Here is an 18,355-nt window from a genome sequence, read left to right as displayed (position 1 = left end):
GAAGCTGTTACTTGATTCCTGCACCATTCTGGAATCTCATTGCATTCGAGATAAATTTCTAAACAATCCTGCATCGGATAAAGACTCAAGATCATTAATATGATAGGAGAGAGAGAGAGAGAGAGAGAGAGAGAGAGAGAGACTAACCATATCTGGATCTTTTCTAAATGCAGCAGGTGCACTAAAGAAGCCTTCATTGAATGGATTCTGCAGAGAACTACAATTTATCATGTAGATCCGCTTTATAGAAGGGAGGTTGTCCAACTCTGTAATCTTGACCAATTTTTGGCAATTTTCAAGTTCAATAATTGCAAGATTCTCTAAATTTGATACTGACGGGAGTGTTTGAAGATTCTCACAGTCATTCAAACACAACTCCGCCAATAATCCTAACTTAGAAAAATCAATGGGTAGACAATGGAAACTGTTGCCACTCAAATCTAAATATTCTAAGGAGGATAAGCTCCCAATATCCCTAGGAATATCAGCCTCGGACAAATTACAGTATGTAAGGCTCAATTCGGATACAAAAGTTGACAAGGAATATTGTATCCGATGGACTCCACTTCCAGAAATACTCCTTTTGGCCTCTCTCTTTCGACCTCCCACTCTCAAAGTTAAAAGATTTCTTAGCATTTCAACAGATCTAGGCAATTGTTTTATACCCGTACCAGATGCAGAAAGACATAATAGACTTTTCATATCTCCAAGGTTATCTGGCAGTGTTTTTATAGATGAGCAGCCATCAACGTCCAAGTCTTCAAGGGATTTTAGCTGGCATATGCTGCTTGGAAGATACGTAATTTTTTCGCTACTAGACATATCTAGTTTAATTAGTCTGTCCAAATTTCCTATTGATGGATGGATCTCTGTCAGACTTGAGCAACCACCAAGCAGCAAAGTCTCAAGACTTCGTGAACCGTTGAAGTTTGGAGTCCTTCTGAGTTGCTTGCAATAAGAGAGATCCAACTTCTTCAAACTTCTACAACACTAAAAGTAAACCAAATATAGTTTCAATTAACCTTTTCTTTCACTCAGTGGCAATAACAGTACACATGAAATTGTAAAATTGAGTAACAAACCTGCAAATTCAATTGAAATTCTTGGATATCACTCTCCTGCATATCTAGAGCTACAAGATTCTCAGCTGGAAAATTTGATGGTATACATTTTAAAGGACATTTTTTCCAAGACAACCATCTGAGCACCTTGGACAACAGCTCAAAATCTCCACTAATATGTAACTCATCCATTATAAGAACCCTAAGGTTTTTCATTTTCTTAAATGCTTTGGTGCTCAAGTTCACTCCCTCAAATGCTCGTCGATCTACCTTCAGTACTTCTACCTTTTTGGAACCCTGTAGTTCGGTGAAAAGATTAGTATCTTAAGACCATCTTAGGTCTCACATGTTAAGAGGGGAAAAAAATTTATACTAATTGAAGGTCAAACAAAGAGGTTACACCATATGTATCAAGAAAAATGAACTTACACATTAGAGGATGTTAAAAAAGAATGTAAAATTGCTCAGAAAGCTAAGATGAGAGTCTTTCAAAAACTAGTTAGCATCATTCAATAAATTCACATGGTAATATCAATGGGAAAAATACATAAATAAAGAGAACAAATTGCATCCTGAAGCCTGATAATAGTATCAATTAAAGATACAATATATATTATATTATATTTAAAAGAATATTTTGTATATATTGTTCTAGAAATAATAACATAAATGTTCCACATATGTACCTATTCAACAGTTTTCAAAAGCGCACATGCCTAATTTCTTCGAGAGAAAACTTAATTTCCGCAATTAGATAAGCATAGAAAGTCAGTAAGAACATAATAAAAAAAAAATGATGAATTGAGAAAAAAAGAAGAAGATAAATTCAAACATCTTTCAATAACTAATATTGGAGATAATATGGTCTATGAGAGAGAGAGAGTGTGTGTGTGTGTGTGTGTGTGTGTATATATATATATATAGAGAGAGAGAGAGCGCCTTTGGTGTGAGTTTAGAGTTTTGAAATGCCATTTCTATTTTGCAAGGGTTGACAAACAAATAAGAAAAAAATAACTAACCAGAGACGAAAGCACAAATGAATATAATTCTTATGATAACAATAGAAATTATAAGTGGAAAGAGAAAAGTATTACTGACTTTATTTCCTTGTAGAACATCACAAACTTCTTGCGGGATGAACAATCTACTCCGTTTTCCAGGATCTCGAGCTGATTCCATGCGAACGACTTCTCTTCCCATATCTCACACTAGATCATGCATCTCCAAAATATTCCAAGATTTTTGGAGCAAGTGTTTTTGGACTAAAGTAGCAATTGCACTTTTAGCATGAAAGCCACATGCATTTAATATTTCAGTAACTTCATGCTCATCAAACCCATGGAAGGCGCATGCAATATCGAGGAAAACAGTCTGTGTTCCATCATCAAGTCCATCAAAGCTTATCTTGAGAATCTTTTGGATATCACAATGAGGAATTGCTCTTAGTTTTTCGAATTCATGTCCCCATTCGTCTACAGAACTTCCTTGTAAATGTGACCCCAATGTCACAAGAGCTAATGGTAGCCTACCTGAATATTTGATTATGTCTCGTGCCAAATTAACATAATCTTCTGGTGGAAAATGACTGTCAAAAGCATGCCAACAAAAAAGTAACATAGCTTCATTGGCATTTAATAGTTCAGCCTCATATCTCTCTTTTTCTCCAAGCCGACATAGCAATCGATTGCATCTAGAAACCTGATAATAGCACCCGAACCAAACCAACTTCTTTCTCTTGTTAATGATTCTAATTGGTTTTTGTGGTCCACGTCATCAAGAACAATTAGAACCTTCTTTGACTCGAGTCTTGCTTTGATTAGATTGATGCCTTGAGCAATACTGCCAACTTTGATGTCCTTATTTTTGAGTAATTGTTGAAGAAGTTTCTCTTGTAGCTTGACAAGACCAAATTCTTCAGCTTCTGATCTAACATCCGAAAGGAAGCAACTACTATCGAAGAGTCGAAACATTTGATTGTAGATAGCTTTTGCCAGAGTTGTTTTCCCTATGCCACCAACTCCGTGAATACCAATCATGCGAACTCCATCTTCACATTCATTTTGCAATAACAACTCTATATCTTTGACACGATAATCTTCACCAACTGGATGCCAAGCAACATCTAGAGGCGTCTGGTTGACCTCTTGTAGGACTTGTTGTATAATGTTTTCAATAAACTTTGATTCATGCCTATAAAATTTTTAGTAAAAACAAAAAATTAAAAGAAATACTACTCCAGTAAATAAAACTTTGATATTTGAAAATAATTGACGGACAAATCAAAATCGATAGCCAAGACATAACACAGTGGGATGAATCTAAGCAACAAAATAGATAACTTACAGCGTCATATAGGATACTTTAAGAAATAATTTAAGTTGTATATATTGATAGTGTAAATATTTCGATATTGTCAATGCATATAACTTAAACTCTTTTGAACACTTAGTATCACATATTCACATCCTATAAACAACTGAACAAATAACAAATGAAATTATATAGCTGAATCAAGAAAATGTACCCGTCAGCAACATTTTGCAAATCCCATCCAGATAAATTTGCAGCTTCAGTAAGTGCAGCTCTCCATTTCTCCACCCTTTGAGCCCCAATTGATCGTTCCTTATGTTTTGCCAAAGCTTCCCCAAATAACCCAGTTTGTCTTCGCACTTCAGAAGGATCAACATCATAGAAAATAGGCAAAACCATCTGCTTTAATTTCTCTTTGCATTCGAGAATTTTAACTAGTTCATCTAGACACCAACTAGAGGAAGCATAATTTCTTGAGAAAACAATAATGGAAATTCTTGACTCTTCAATTGATTTCTCTAGTTCTCTTGAAATCACATCACCCTTTCTCAATTCCTCATCATCAATGAAGGTATTAATTCCAACATCAGACAATTTGGAATAAAGATGACCAGTGAATGTTTTTCGGGTGTCTTCACCTCTAAAACTCAGGAATACTTCATAAGAGAAGTGAGAAGATGTAGATGATTCTCCTCTAACTAATTGAGTATCCATTTGATGAATTAAGGGTTGATAAGAATGAAAGAATTAAGGGATGGTTTTTTAGTAAATCTTTAGACCGAAAACACAGAATCTAATCCATGGCCGTCCCCTACCCAATAATAAAGTTCACATCTCACTTTCTATCTCCTCCATATTCCTTCCTCCTCCACTTCTTCTTTCCTTAAAGTGGTGTATTTTTTAATTTAAACTAATTGATAGCACTAAAGAGATAAAAAGTAATTTATATAACAAACTAAATGTATTAATTAATAAAATAATATTATAAAATAAAAAATGTAAAGTAAATAAATCGAATACAAGTATAGAGGGATATTGATATTTTTATTCAACTTCAAACTGATGTTCATAATAAACTTAAACTTTTTCTACTTATAGAAGAAAGGAAGCAGCTGCGAGGCTTTTCAGGAAGCAGCTGCGAGGCTTTTCTTTAGCTGCTTGTAATCTGTCTGCATGAGCTGCTTACAACCTGTCTGTTTAATAAGAAGTTGTTGCAAATCATTTCATTGAGTTGCTTGCAAACTGCCTGCATCAGCTGCTTGTAGATAAACTTCAACAGAATATTAAATGGATAATCTTCTTCAGGAAGATTATTTATAGCGGAGTAATGAATGGACATCCACAATATAATATTTTCATAACACTCCCCCTTGGATGTTCATTAAAAGATAATGTGCCTCATTAAAACCTTACTAAGAAAAACCCAGTGAGAAAAAATCTAGTGAAGGAAAAAGAGTGCACATATTTAGTAATATGCATTTCTAGCTGCCTCATTAAAAAACTTACAAGAAAAATCCCATGGGAAAAAACCTTAGTAAGAAAAAAAGAGTACAATGCGTATTTCACTCCCCTTGATGAAAACTTTGTTCTAAATATTTGAGTCTCCGCATACCAATCTTGTATACCATCTTCTCAAAAGTTAAAATTGGCAAAGATTTAGTGGACAAATCTACTGGATTGTCACTTGAATGGATTTGTTGCACATCGATGTCACCATTTTTTTGAAGATCATGTGTGTAGAATAATTTTGGTGAAATGTGCTTCGTTCTATCTCCTTTTATAAATCCTCCCTTTAACAGAGCTATGCATGCAACATTGTCTCGTATAATATTGTGATTTTTGTTTTATCACATTCCAACCCAAATTTTTCTCGAATAAAATGAATCACTGATCTCAATCATATGCATTCCCTACTTGCTTCATGAATAACTATTATCTCAGCATGATTTGAAGAAGTAGCATTAATAGATTGCTTAGTGAAGCGTCATGATATGACAATACATCCACATGTAAACACATACCCGATTTGAGATCGAACTTTATGGGGATCAGATAAATAATATGCATCTGCATAATCAATATGATCTGCACCACCTTTGTTAGCATTAGCAAAATACATAAGTACACAAATTTCACTGAGATAGAGTATTTCAGGACCAAGGAGTTCATCATCTTCTTATGGAGGTCAGAACGGATCCTTATTCATTTCAAGTGATCGAACACCTATTTGGTGTACTTAATGGGTGCGCTTTGTCCATGTAAAAGCGTTTTAATATATTTTCTGTATAGACATATTGATGGATAAATATCTCGTCTGCTAAATATTCAATTTGCAGAATAAGACAAAAAAATTCCCTTTGGAGCTCTTCTGGAGTTCCTATGAGATGTATGTCATTAACATAAACAGCACGTATAACAAACTCTGATGATGTTTTCTTTGTAAAAATGCATGGACAAATGCCATTATTTATATAACATTCATTCATCAATTCAGTGAGACGATTATACCACATGCGCCCTGATTGTTTTAAATCATACAAAAAAATTTATAATCTGATTGAGTACATTTCTCGAGACTTTAAATTATATGCTTCAAGCATTTTAAATCCTTCAGGGATCTTTATAGAAATTTGATCAAATGAGTCATATAGGTTATGACTTGCATCTAAATAGCATGACATCTTCAAGTGTCTGGACTACAGGTCTGATCCTCACAATATTGTACACTATATTGTATCAAATATATCGTCGATGATCATTTTGTATCGGTTCCTAAGCGACATAACTTGTTGAGATCTCATCACTTTCTTTATTTTCAGGTACCTGAACTTCTTCTGGAGTTTCATGAAATGTCATTTCGTGGGCTCTTCTAGAGCTCATTTCCTCCTCATTATGATTATTTTGATCATTTGCTCCTATCATTTTTCAAGGATTGTTACCTTTGGAACCGATCGGTTTACTACGCTTCATGCGTGCAGTAAATTTTATCCTTCAGGGACTTTAATTTTAATAGGAGCATTTGCAGCTGAAATATAATATTTAATTTTGGGTCAACAAATGCTTCTGGCATTTGGCTTGAATTATCTTCTAAGTGAGGATCATATTAATGATAATTCAATTCATATAGCATATTTTCCAGCTGTTTATTCCATCTCCTAAATGTTAGAAAAACTAACTCATATCCACAATCTTCTTTGAAAAACTTATCTTTGTGCATTGTGGTAGAGAATTTAATCATATACCACACATCAAAAGTTATTAGATAGTAAAAATATTTGGTTTCTGATCCTAAACCAATTGTGAGGGGAGGATTTATCATATTTTGTTGGTATGATGCATACAAGTGTTGCTGTATGCAATTTAGAAAATCTTAGACCAACACATGAGGCTTTGTTCTCATAAGCAATAGTTTAGCCATTAATAGGAGGTATTTAATGATAAACTAGTTTGGATATAAACGAGCATCATCAAAATGAAATATCTTGATACCATAAACTGAAAATTATGCTCTTACTTGAGAAAGGCAATTTCAAATGCCAAACTGTAAGTTGACAATAAATACATATGTAACCATCTCATATATGCATCTATAAGTGGTTCACATAATAGGTGAATGAGCCCATATTCACCTTTTATATATTCCATAATTTAGGGATTTTAGTCCCAACTTTAGCTGGTATAATCAATTTATTATGAAAACAAGCAACACAAGAGAATTCTTGAAGAATCTTCTAGTTCATCAATATATGCTTATCTGAATTGTCAAATAGCTCATTTAAAAATGGCAAATGAAAACTTCAAGTTTATCATGGCATGTGCTATCTCTAAGTAAACTTCTGATGTACTATGGCATAAACTTTTGCATCAGCAAACTTCTGATTTATTGTGGCTACTTTTGTATCAGTAAATTTCTGGTTTACAGTAGCTACTTTTGCCTCAGTAAAACTTCTGGTTTACTGTGACTGTTTTTGCATTAGTAAACTTCTGGTTTATTGTGATACATGATATAGTACAAATTGAAGAATAAGGCGGGTAACTTCTTACATGCATATTATTTTACACCTATGATTGTGGAAACATGAAAATTTTCAATCTTCCAATCATTTGTGGTCTCAATATCATAGCTATTTGTATCAGTAAACTTTGGGTTTACTACAACATATGTTTTGACCATAATCATATAATATGAATGACATATTTATATATAAACTCTTCGATAGACTTCATTTATTATCCACAATCTAATATTATTCGGACACTACTGGTGTCACATGTCTTCTAGACAAACAATTAGTTCTTCAGGAGTTTTTGATACATTTTGTACTATCAAATATTGCTCAGACACTTCTGGTATCATGAGAGAAAATCATAATCAAATAAAAAAAATATAAAGACAATTGTTTAAGCACAAAAAAACACCTCTTCATAATATTTTCCTACTTCAGGAGGAAATTTCAATTGTGTTACTTCTTCAGGAGCAAATTTAAAATATGAAATATTGAGTATATATTCCCTCAATCATATTAACTCTTCTGGAGGTGAATTGTAATATATTTACATCAAGAACGCGTTCATATTTATGACTTTATTAATATTATCACATTCACTTCAGGAAATTGATTAATATTTATCAAAAAATCTCATCCTTCAGAAAATCGAATATAATTATCTGAACGCGCATTAATCACATCAAATTGTGATGCTTCAACCTTTTTAAAATATTTACTACTTCAGGAGCAAATCGAGGTGTGCATATAATATAGAGAATATTTCTCTAGCTTATCTTTAATTGTAACTATAGAAAGCCTAAATTATCACTTCTGGTGGTCATAGGCATATACCAATTCTGGTGATTAACAAAATTTAGTTAAAATGAGATATACGAAACATAACCACTTCTGGTGGTTGTATATTTTTTGCAAACTCTACCGGAGTTTAAGTAGATCTAATAATATTATCCACTTTGTAGTCCTTTATTAAGATAATTAGGATGAAAACAAATACCAAAATAGGTATTGTATACGTAACATATAACCAAGCAAGCGATGATAAAGATATAAAAATATAAGCAAAAGGCTCAAATTAAATTATGCAAATTTGGCCACTCCATATGTAAGTGATATCTACATCACTACTGCCAAGAAGAAAAACTCACCACCTCAAGGATATAATCTGCCTTATGATGCTCGGAATGAATAAGATCTGACCACGGACATAAGAGTGTCGCCTTACATCGGAGATGAACACTGAAATAGAAATTAAATTCTATGTAAGTGCTCAAAATGGCAGAGTCTCGTGCTGATAACATGTTATAAAATAAAGAATGTAAAGTAAATAAATCGAAGACAAATATAGAGGGAGATTGATATTTTTATTCAACTTCAAACTAATGTTCATAATGAACTGAAAACTCCCCTATTTATAGAAGAAAGGAAGCAGCTGCGAGGCTTTTCAGGAAGCAGCTGCAAGGCTTTTCTTTAGCTGCTTGTAAGCTGTCTGCATGAGTTACTTGCAACATGTCTGTTTAATAAGAAGTTGTTGCAAATCATTTCATTGAGTTGCTTGCAACCTGCCTGCATCAGCTGCTTGTAGATAAACTTAACAGCGTACTAAATGGATAATCTTCTTCAGGAAGATTATCTATAACGGAGCAATGAATGGACATCCACAATATAATATTTTCATAATAAATAAAAGTATTTATGTTGTCCATCTATATAATTTAAACATTTTAATGTTTAGGTTGAGATTTTCACATGATATCCCTCTAGGTCCATGTGCTAGATAGTCATTATCCTGACAACTCAACCTCGTGTCATATAATAAGGTAGTAGATCTAAAATGATATTTGACAAATTAAGAAGAAATATATGGTGATAAGGTTAGTTCTTAATTTGATTATCTCAAAGGTGTAGCTTTACGAGACATTTTCCTTTTATAGTATTTTCAAGAATATTAAACTATTTAGTTGAATATAAGCCTATACTAAAATAAAAACAAATTCTTAGACACATCTCTTATATTTTTTAAAGGAGTTACCGTCGCTTTTCTCAGGTGAATTAAAGATTTAAATTTATGGGATCGTATTTAGGGTTCTATCAAAGAAAAAGATGAAATTGAAAAAAGAGTTACCAAAGAATAAAGAAATGAATAAAACAAAATTAATATGCATCTGACATGGAGGTGCGTGTAAAACATTGGCCGCCACAAGATTAATTCTTCATTTTTAGGAGAGTAATGAACAAATACGGACTGTAACGACCCGATCGGTCGTTTTGAGTCCTGGTGCATTATTCGGCGGTTCGAGACCTTGAGTAGCTTCACTTCAGGTGTTATGACTTGTAAGTGTGGTCAGAATTTAATTTCGGGAAGTTCGGAGTTGGTTTGGAGTTTAAATTTAGAAGCTTTAAGTTGGAAGAGTTGACCAAACTTTGACTTTTGAGTGAACGACCTTAGAATCGGGATTTGAAGGTTCCAATAGGTTCGTATGATGATTTCAGACTTGGGCGTATGTCCGGATCGGGTTTCGGACGACCCGGGAGCGTTTCGATGCCTATTGTGGAAGTTGGCATTTTGGGAAGGATTTCATAAATTTGGGTTGAAGTATATTTCAATGTTATCGATGTCCATTTGGGATTCCGAGTCTGGAAATAGCTCCGTATGGTGATTCTAGTCTTAAGGGCCTGTTCGGATGTGGATTTGGAGGTATGTAGGTAGTTTCGGGGTCTTTTGGCGAAAGTTAGAAATTTAAAGGTTTTTGAAAAGTTTGACGGGGAGTGGACTTTTTGATATCGGGGTCGGATTCCTATTTCGAAAGTGGGAGTAGGTCCGTAATGTCAATTATGACTTGTGTGCAAAATTTTAGGTCAGACGAACTTGATTTAATAGGTTTCGGCATCGGATGTGGAAGTTAGAAGTTCAATAGTTTATTAGGCTTGAATCGATGTGCAATTCGTGGTTTTGATATTGTTTGATGCGATTTGAGGCCTCGAGCAAGTTCGTGTCATGTTTTGGGACAGATTGGTGTGATTGGACGGGGTCCCGGGGGCCTCGGGTGTGTTTCGGGTTGGTTTTCCCATGTTTTGTTATTGCTGATGCTGGTTCTGGTGTCCTTCATCGCAAATGCGGGGAGGAGATCACATTTGCAAATAAAGATTTGTGGGTTGGAGGAAATTACTCATCGTGAATGCGAGACAGAGGGCGCGAACACGACACAGGGGTCGCGAACGCGAAGAAGGAAGGGGAGCTGGGGAACCTGAGCCATTAAGCCTGAGAGAACGCGAAGCTTAGACCGCGAACACGAAGAAGAAGTTCCAGGCTGGGGGCAACTGGCTACCGCGAACGCGAGAGTTTGAATGCGAACGCGAAGAGGCAAGGGTCAGGGGCTTCGCGAACGTGACGAGGAGGTCGCAAACGCGAAGAGGAATTTTAGGGCAGAGACATTTGGCCTTCGAGAACGCGAGGCATTGGTCGCGAACGCGAAGAAGGAGCAACTGTGCTGGGCAGAATGTTTTCAAAACGAGTTTTGGGTTTATTTCACCCATTTTTTACATGGCTTGGGCGATTTTTGGAGCTCTTCAAGGGAGTATTTTCACCATCTAATGCAAGGTAAGTGATTCCCACCTATTGCAAGTTAAGTACTTGGTTTATATATGGATTTAAACATGGAAATTAGTAGGAATTTGGGATTTTGAAGAAAAACCTAGAAATTAGTATTTTTGGATTGTGACCACGAAATTGGACATGGAATTTGGAATAAATGATATATTTGAGTTCGTGGTATTATGTGTAAAGTTTATCTCCGAAAAAATTCAAAATCCGGGCACGTGGGCCCGAGGGTGAATTTTACCGACTTTTCGAGCATAGTTGGAAATTGTTTAAATTGATTAATTATGGGTACTATAATACATTATGATTGGTTTTCACCTTGTTTGCATAGTTTTGGATCGACAATCATTGATTTGAGGTGTTAGAGTGGCGTTAGAGCCGGCTATGGAGCTTCGAAGCGAGGTAAGTCTCTTGTCTAACCTTGTAAGAGGGAATTCACCCCATAGGTGATTTAATTTAATAATTATTGCTAATTGTGGGTGATACGTATGCACGAGGTGACGAGAGTCCGTGCGTAGCTACTAATTATGCTATGTCCGGGTAGTTTAGGACGCAAATCATGAATTACTTGTAATAATTGCATCCTTTATTTAATTAAAGTACTGGAATTATATTGTAAATTGTTAGAGAAAATAGTAAAAGACCAAAATTTCACATGCTTGAATTTTTTGTGTGCAAATTACTTGATTGTTAATAGAAATTGTATATCCTTATGTGTTAGCCTTATAATAACTTATCATTCCGGAGGTTCATAAGAAAATGTCCTCCTTTCTTGTGGAGCGGGCCGAACGCCTCAGCAGTATAGATGCATCTATGGATCATGCCGCACGTCCCTCGGAAGTGTACACGATACTCTGGATCGGACCGTACGACCTCGACAGAAATCATGCTTAATAATAATAATTACACGATACCTTGACATCCTATTGCAGCTTGTGAAGATAAATGATTAATTGAAAATTATTGAATTTTAAAGAATTATTTATTTTCGCTTGTTAAGAAATTTTTTGTTATTCACATGAACCATGTCTATTAAAATAATTTTATTTTAATACTATTGACCCATAGTGAGTGTCAAAGTCGACCTCTCGTCACTGCTTCTTCGAGATTAGACTTGATACTTATTGGGTACACGTTGATTTACGTATTCATACTACATTTGCTGCACATTTTTGTGCAGGTACATGTATGTTTAGTGATCTTTTGGGCGCAGAGGCGCAGCTATTCCGGGGGCTTACGGTGAGCTGCATTCCATGTTACGAGTCTGCAGCATACAAAGTGTCCATCGATGTTATTTACCTACTCCTGTCTAATTTGTATTCCAGACAGATGTTGCATTTATCATATTTTCTAGTGGATGCTCATGCACTTGTGACACCAGGTCTTGGCACACACACTAATATGGATTTAAGTATTTTTCTTGGTTTTTATTTAATCAGGACCTTCATATTTTCTTAAATATTGCAAGTAAGAAGAGTTTAATTACTCGAAAAATTATTAAAAGAATAAATATATGTTTAATTTACTAATTGGCTTGCCTAGCTGTGATGTTGGGCGCCATCATGACCTATAGGTGAAATTGGGTCGTGACACGGACCCAGTATTTGAAGGTGGCGGGATACATAAGCGAACTGCTCAACCAGTGCCCACATCGAACTTTTGAATTTAAGGGTTTCAAGCAAAATATATAATCGTTATAACATATATATATATATATGCAATTATAAATGCAAAAAGAATTATCGAAATTAATGGGGTCCGATGACCCCTATTCCCGAAGCATAGGTTCGCATGACATGAACAAGAATAGGGGACAAGGGAATCCCGTAAAGTTGAAGTGTGTAAATGATTTTTTTGTAAAAATATTTAGTATGGAATTTATGTATTTATCCTACTTCTCACTTAATCCCAGATATTTTCCCAACAAACGGTTTTAGGAAAAAGGGAAAAAAAGAAAAAGGAAGAAGATATTTTTATGTTGTGACAATGACAGCGTGGCCCTAATATTTCGACATGTCGAGTCCCATAATAAGTCTACCTGGCTAGCATTAATCCTTTACTAAAAGTTAGAAAGTATTTAACAAAATAATATTATCGTAAAAAAACTTGATGTAGATATATAGGAACTGCCAACGTTGGATTGCAGTGGATTGGAGAGTAAAAAGAATACCAAATTATGAAATTTTATATGCAACATTTTAACTTTTAATTATTAAATGAGAACGATAGTTTTCACTTTGAACTATGAGTTTTCCTAGAAAAATATTGGAGCATTATTTTCCAAATATGTCAAGTAGTATTTGTCAAAGACTGAAAAAGCACCCAAAGCATCAAATAATGGTTTACTCTTCTTTCATAAAAATAGTTAAACTTTAGGTTGTTCACGTCATATAATTAATTTTTTTCTCTTATTTTATCCTCGATGTAAATTTGCTATGTGTCATACATCGAGATTGCTTTGAAGACATGGTCTGATCTTGACAAAGAAAAGGATATTTTAGAAAAATATTGGTAGCATTAATTGTTTATTAAAACTTTGCCAAACAAATTAAATGAAGAATTGCTTAAATGTTTTTAAAAAATTAAGTGAAAAATTCTATTCATTTTAAATAGCATCATGTCCTAGATCTTGTTATAGTTAATAAACTTTAGCCAAGCTTCCACTATTGGAAACATACTCGAGGCATTAATTGATTAACTGTAAATTTGACTAAAAAGGACTTTTCTATTCACATAACCTAAAATGGGGAAAATACAATTGCATTTCAAGTATATCTTATAATTAAGGTCAACACATTTTAAGCTATATATGGTTTTCATAAGTTAAATTACGATTGGGTACAGTATAAAAGATCTTTTAGATGTACATGTTCCTCCGGGGAACAATAGGATGTGATTTTTATGACATAATTAATAATTTACTTCATTTTCAAATAGGCCTTGCGCTAACTTCATTGGTAATACGACACATGTACTTTTTACCTAATATACAACGCAACAAAGTTGCCTAATTTCAAGAACAAACGGAAATTAAATACCAAATGTATTAGGTGAACTATAAATTTTGAATTTTTAGGACTAATAACATTATTCCTTGACTTCAAGGACCAAGAAAAAATGACAACCTAGAACAATATATCGGCTAGAAAAAATATATAGTGCATCTGTTTCAGTTCACTCGCTTGAGTCGGACTCAAGGATGTTTTGTAGAGCCCCTTGTCCTCACGTCCACTCCCAAGGATCCCCCCTTCCTCGGGTCCTGAAAAAGACACACACACACACACACACACACACATATATATATATATATATATATATATATATATATATATATATATATTGAATGCCTTAGATTAAAAAAAACTTTTTTTCTTTATTAGTATTATGCTAACTTTCTTTTTGGATCATAGGTAGAACTGTCAAAGCGAATTGACTCATATCAGTCCAATAAAATGGAATAGATTATGTTAAATGTTATAATGTGTTTAAAATCATAAGTTTTTAGAATTCACAAATACAACGAATTTAAGACCTCAAAATATTAAAGAGATATTTTCTTATTAAATTGTGACGAATTAAACTATGTCAAATAAATTGAAAGGACACCACTTGATAGCCACTGATATCAGTTCAGTGAACTTTCCAGCTTTCCACTGCTAACCGTTTCTTCATTTCTTCTCATGACTTTAGTTTACAAAAATCTTCTTTCCCAAAATATATACCAATATCGGAATCAGTGGCGAAACTAGAAAATATTTTAAGGGTGTTCAAACTTGAACAAGAAAAATAAAAATTGTGGAGAGTGAAGCTTGAACCCGCGATCATGAGGCACTCTTGACCACCCTTTGCCACTGAGCTATGATTCTTCATTGTTGTAAGGGTGTTCAATATGTATTACATGCATGTAAATCCAAAATTTTACCTATATACACAGTGTGTTAATTTTTCGATATTTTCCGACAATTGATGGTCAGTTGACCACCCTCGCTACACTGTAGCTTCGCCCCTGATCGGAAAGAGGAGCTGGAAAAAGACTGCGTGAATTCCCCAAAATAAGAAGAAATGTTTAAGGTGCAATACTCTTTATAAAGACAAAGATAATTCCCCTATTGCCTGCTCTTTCCACGGCCACACTAATGGTAGTTATCATCTCCCATTTCTTGATTTTTCTGCTTCCCTTTGTTTCTATTTTCTCTATATAAAGAATATAAGTGTTATGAGTTATGTTTCTTGGTAGGAAATAAAAATGGTTAGAAATAGCTGAATAATAAGTACTTTCCCGATTCAGGGAAGGTTTCGGAGTAAATTAACTTAGTTTCATTGTCGAAAGTTTAAGCTGTAAGAGTTGATCAAAGTTTGATTTTTGCGTAAACGACTTCGGATTGGTGATTTGATGGCACAGACTAGTGTAGAGTGATAGACTTGCGATTGTAGAGATTCGACGGGTTTCATGATTAGCCACGAGATAATTGTACTCCTCTTATGAATTTCTCCCACGTGATGCGTTCTCACCGAAAAGTTTTTCTTAAAAAATTATAACTCACACGTCTATTCGTGAGTGGGGTCAAGGACCCGTCAAAGCTTCTTATTCTAGTAGAACCGGGCCTTTCGCCTCGGCAGGATAGATACATCTATGGTTCGTGCCGTTTGACCCTCGGCAGTGCGCACTCTATGATGGATCGAGTCGTACGCCTCGGTAGGATTTATGTACCACACTCTCTCGACAATAAAATAGATGTATCTATGGTTTGACAAATGTTATGATGGATCATTCCGTACGCCTCGACATATCTATAAAACACTCATATGAAATTGTGCGTAATAATTGGCAAGAAGCCAGCATATCTGTGAGCTTTTCCTGATTGAACTGTGATGACCTATCTGGTAAGGTCCATTATATATATACTCCGATTGAGAATGTAGCTACTAGCTGAGTGTTTGAGTTATTGCTGAGAGGAGGATTGTACCATGTATTATACTTGTTACTTCGTTTACTCTCTCTGATTTACATATGTTATTTCTACTGTATCTGTCTTATTGGACCACTGGTAACTGTTGATCTCGACCCCTCATCACTACTTCTCTGGGGTTAGGCTAGATACTTACTGGATACGCGTTGATTTACGTACTCATACTACACTTGCTGCACTTTTTTGTGTAGGTACACATATGTCCTGTGGTCTTTGGGCGTAGAGGCACGGCCATTTCGGGAACTTTACCATGAGCTGCATTTCATGTTACGATCTGCAGCCTGCAGAGTCTCCATCAGAGTTATTTATATTTTTCTGTCTAACTTGTATTCCAGACATATGTTGTATTTTATTATATTTCCTCGTTGATGTTCATGCACTTGTGATACTGGATTTCGGGGGTTCCTACGGGTTGTTCACTATTGTAGTTCATGTAAATTCTATTTCACACCATTTCATTAATAGAAATTATGATTTTAAGGTACTAGAAAGAGTAATTAAATTGACTAATCATTGTTGGCTTGCCTGACGGCGGTGTTAGGCGCCATCACGACCACTAGTGGATTTTGGGTCGTGACATTGTCATTCATAATAGGACCCACCTGGGCCTGAGTAGTTGAAAACTGCTGGACTGATAATGCCCCCGGTATCTGAAGTCCCTGCTCTACCTACTCTGGAGTACGGGCGACAGGGGTACCTGAGCCGAAACCACCTGAGCAAGGCCAGTGAAAACAGTCAATATCTGGGCTAAAGCCTCCTGAAGTCCTGGAATCACAATAGGCATAGCCGGTGCCTGAGCTGGTCCCGCCGGCTCAACTATATCTGGAACCTGCTCCTGAGCTGGAGCAACTGGTGGTTCTACAGGTGCTGCTCCAACTGCTGTACGAGCTACACCTCGACCTCTACCACGACCTCGGCCTCTACCACGGCCTCGACCTCTCGTGGCCCTAACTGGTGGCTGGCCATCCGATCCGGTAGTATGTGACCTCACCATCTGTGAAAGAATAGAATAACAAAAATTTAGTTTCCGGAATCAACCAATTCGCACGACAGAATACAAGAAAGTGAAATTTTCCTAAGGGTTCGGCAACCTCCCGAAGATAAGTACAGACGTTTCCGTACCGATCCGCAAGACTCTACTAAACCTGCTCATGACTCGTGAGACCTATGTAACCTAGGCTTTGATACCAACTTGTCACGACCCAAAATCTCACCCGTCGTGATGGCGCCTATCTTAATACTAGGCAAGCCGACAACCTCAATAAACCACAATTTATTTTAAGTTTGAAAACACTATAAATAAATTTAAGAGTAAAATCCCGCAAACTTTTGATACAAAATACTCTCTTTATACAATACACTCCCAAATTCCGGTGTCACTAAGTACATGAGCATCTAAATGACAACACAATCTGACTGATAAAATTACTGTCTGAAAATATAGAACAACACAAATAACTGAAAGGGAAGAGAGTCAAGGTCTGCGGACGCCGAGCAGCTACCTCGATAGTCTCTAATAGATAAATCCACAAATCTAGCAACCACCGTATCCGAAAGTACCTGGATCTGCACACGAAGTGCAGAGTGTAGTATGAGTACAACCGACCCCATGTACTCAATAAGTAACAAGACTAACCTTTGAGATAAAAGTAGTGACGAGCTCAACAGATACAATCCAGTATAGAAATAACAGTACAGAAATATAGGCATGCTTTCAAGTTCAACAGTTAAACTCAGTACAAGTAAAATAGATCAATTCTGAATGATATGAGGAATATGACATCTCTATATCTACGTGCCAATGTACATGCTGTATATGATACACCTCAATGAAAATCTCGTGTACTCACAATCTCAAAATACTCAATCACTCAGTATTGTATAGGTCCAATCCATCCCAGGGAATATCCATACCATATATATACACATCAACTGACAGTCAGTCACTCAGTACTGTATAAGGCCAATTCATCCCAGGAGAAGATCCATCCCCAAATATATATATATATATCATTAGGCAAGATCCATGCTAGAGAAGATCCATCCCTAATATAAATAAATAAATAAGGCAACTCCATGCCCTGGGAAGTCCATCCTAAATATAAATATCAACTGCGCTCACTGCGGGGGGTGCAGACTCCGGAGGGGCTCCTTCAGCCCAAGCACTATATAAAGCCAATATGGCCGACTGCGGCGTGCAATCCGATTCCATAATAATAAAACCTATAAGGACTGCTGCGGTGTACAACCCTGATACATATAATAATAATAAATATAAAGCCAAAATGGCCTATTGCGGCGAGCGGCTCGATCCCATAAATATGCTCACAATGGATGAACATGACTGAGTATGAAATTTATATTTTAAAATACAACAACAACAACAACAATCCAGTATAATCCTAC

At 35.5% G+C, this 18,355-nt stretch overlaps 1 protein-coding gene across 1 annotated transcript; it reads right to left on the bottom strand.

The window, feature by feature from the left end:
• Positions 1-227: 227 nt before the first annotated feature.
• Positions 228-4,222, bottom strand: LOC107815896 (disease resistance protein Roq1). The gene is given in 6 exon segments (XM_075229409.1): positions 228-272; positions 274-990; positions 1,083-1,358; positions 2,160-2,761; positions 2,764-3,251; positions 3,586-4,222. Coding segments are annotated over 6 exon segments (2,628 nt in total). The 5' UTR covers positions 4,086-4,222.
• Positions 4,223-18,355: the final 14,133 nt, after the last annotated feature.

This window comes from Nicotiana tabacum, chromosome 14 (genome assembly GCF_000715075.1).
Source record: "Nicotiana tabacum cultivar K326 chromosome 14, ASM71507v2, whole genome shotgun sequence".
NCBI lineage: Eukaryota > Viridiplantae > Streptophyta > Magnoliopsida > Solanales > Solanaceae > Nicotiana > Nicotiana tabacum.
The sequence above is the reverse complement of the archived record's forward strand: the minus strand, read 5'-3'. Positions and strand labels throughout refer to the sequence as shown.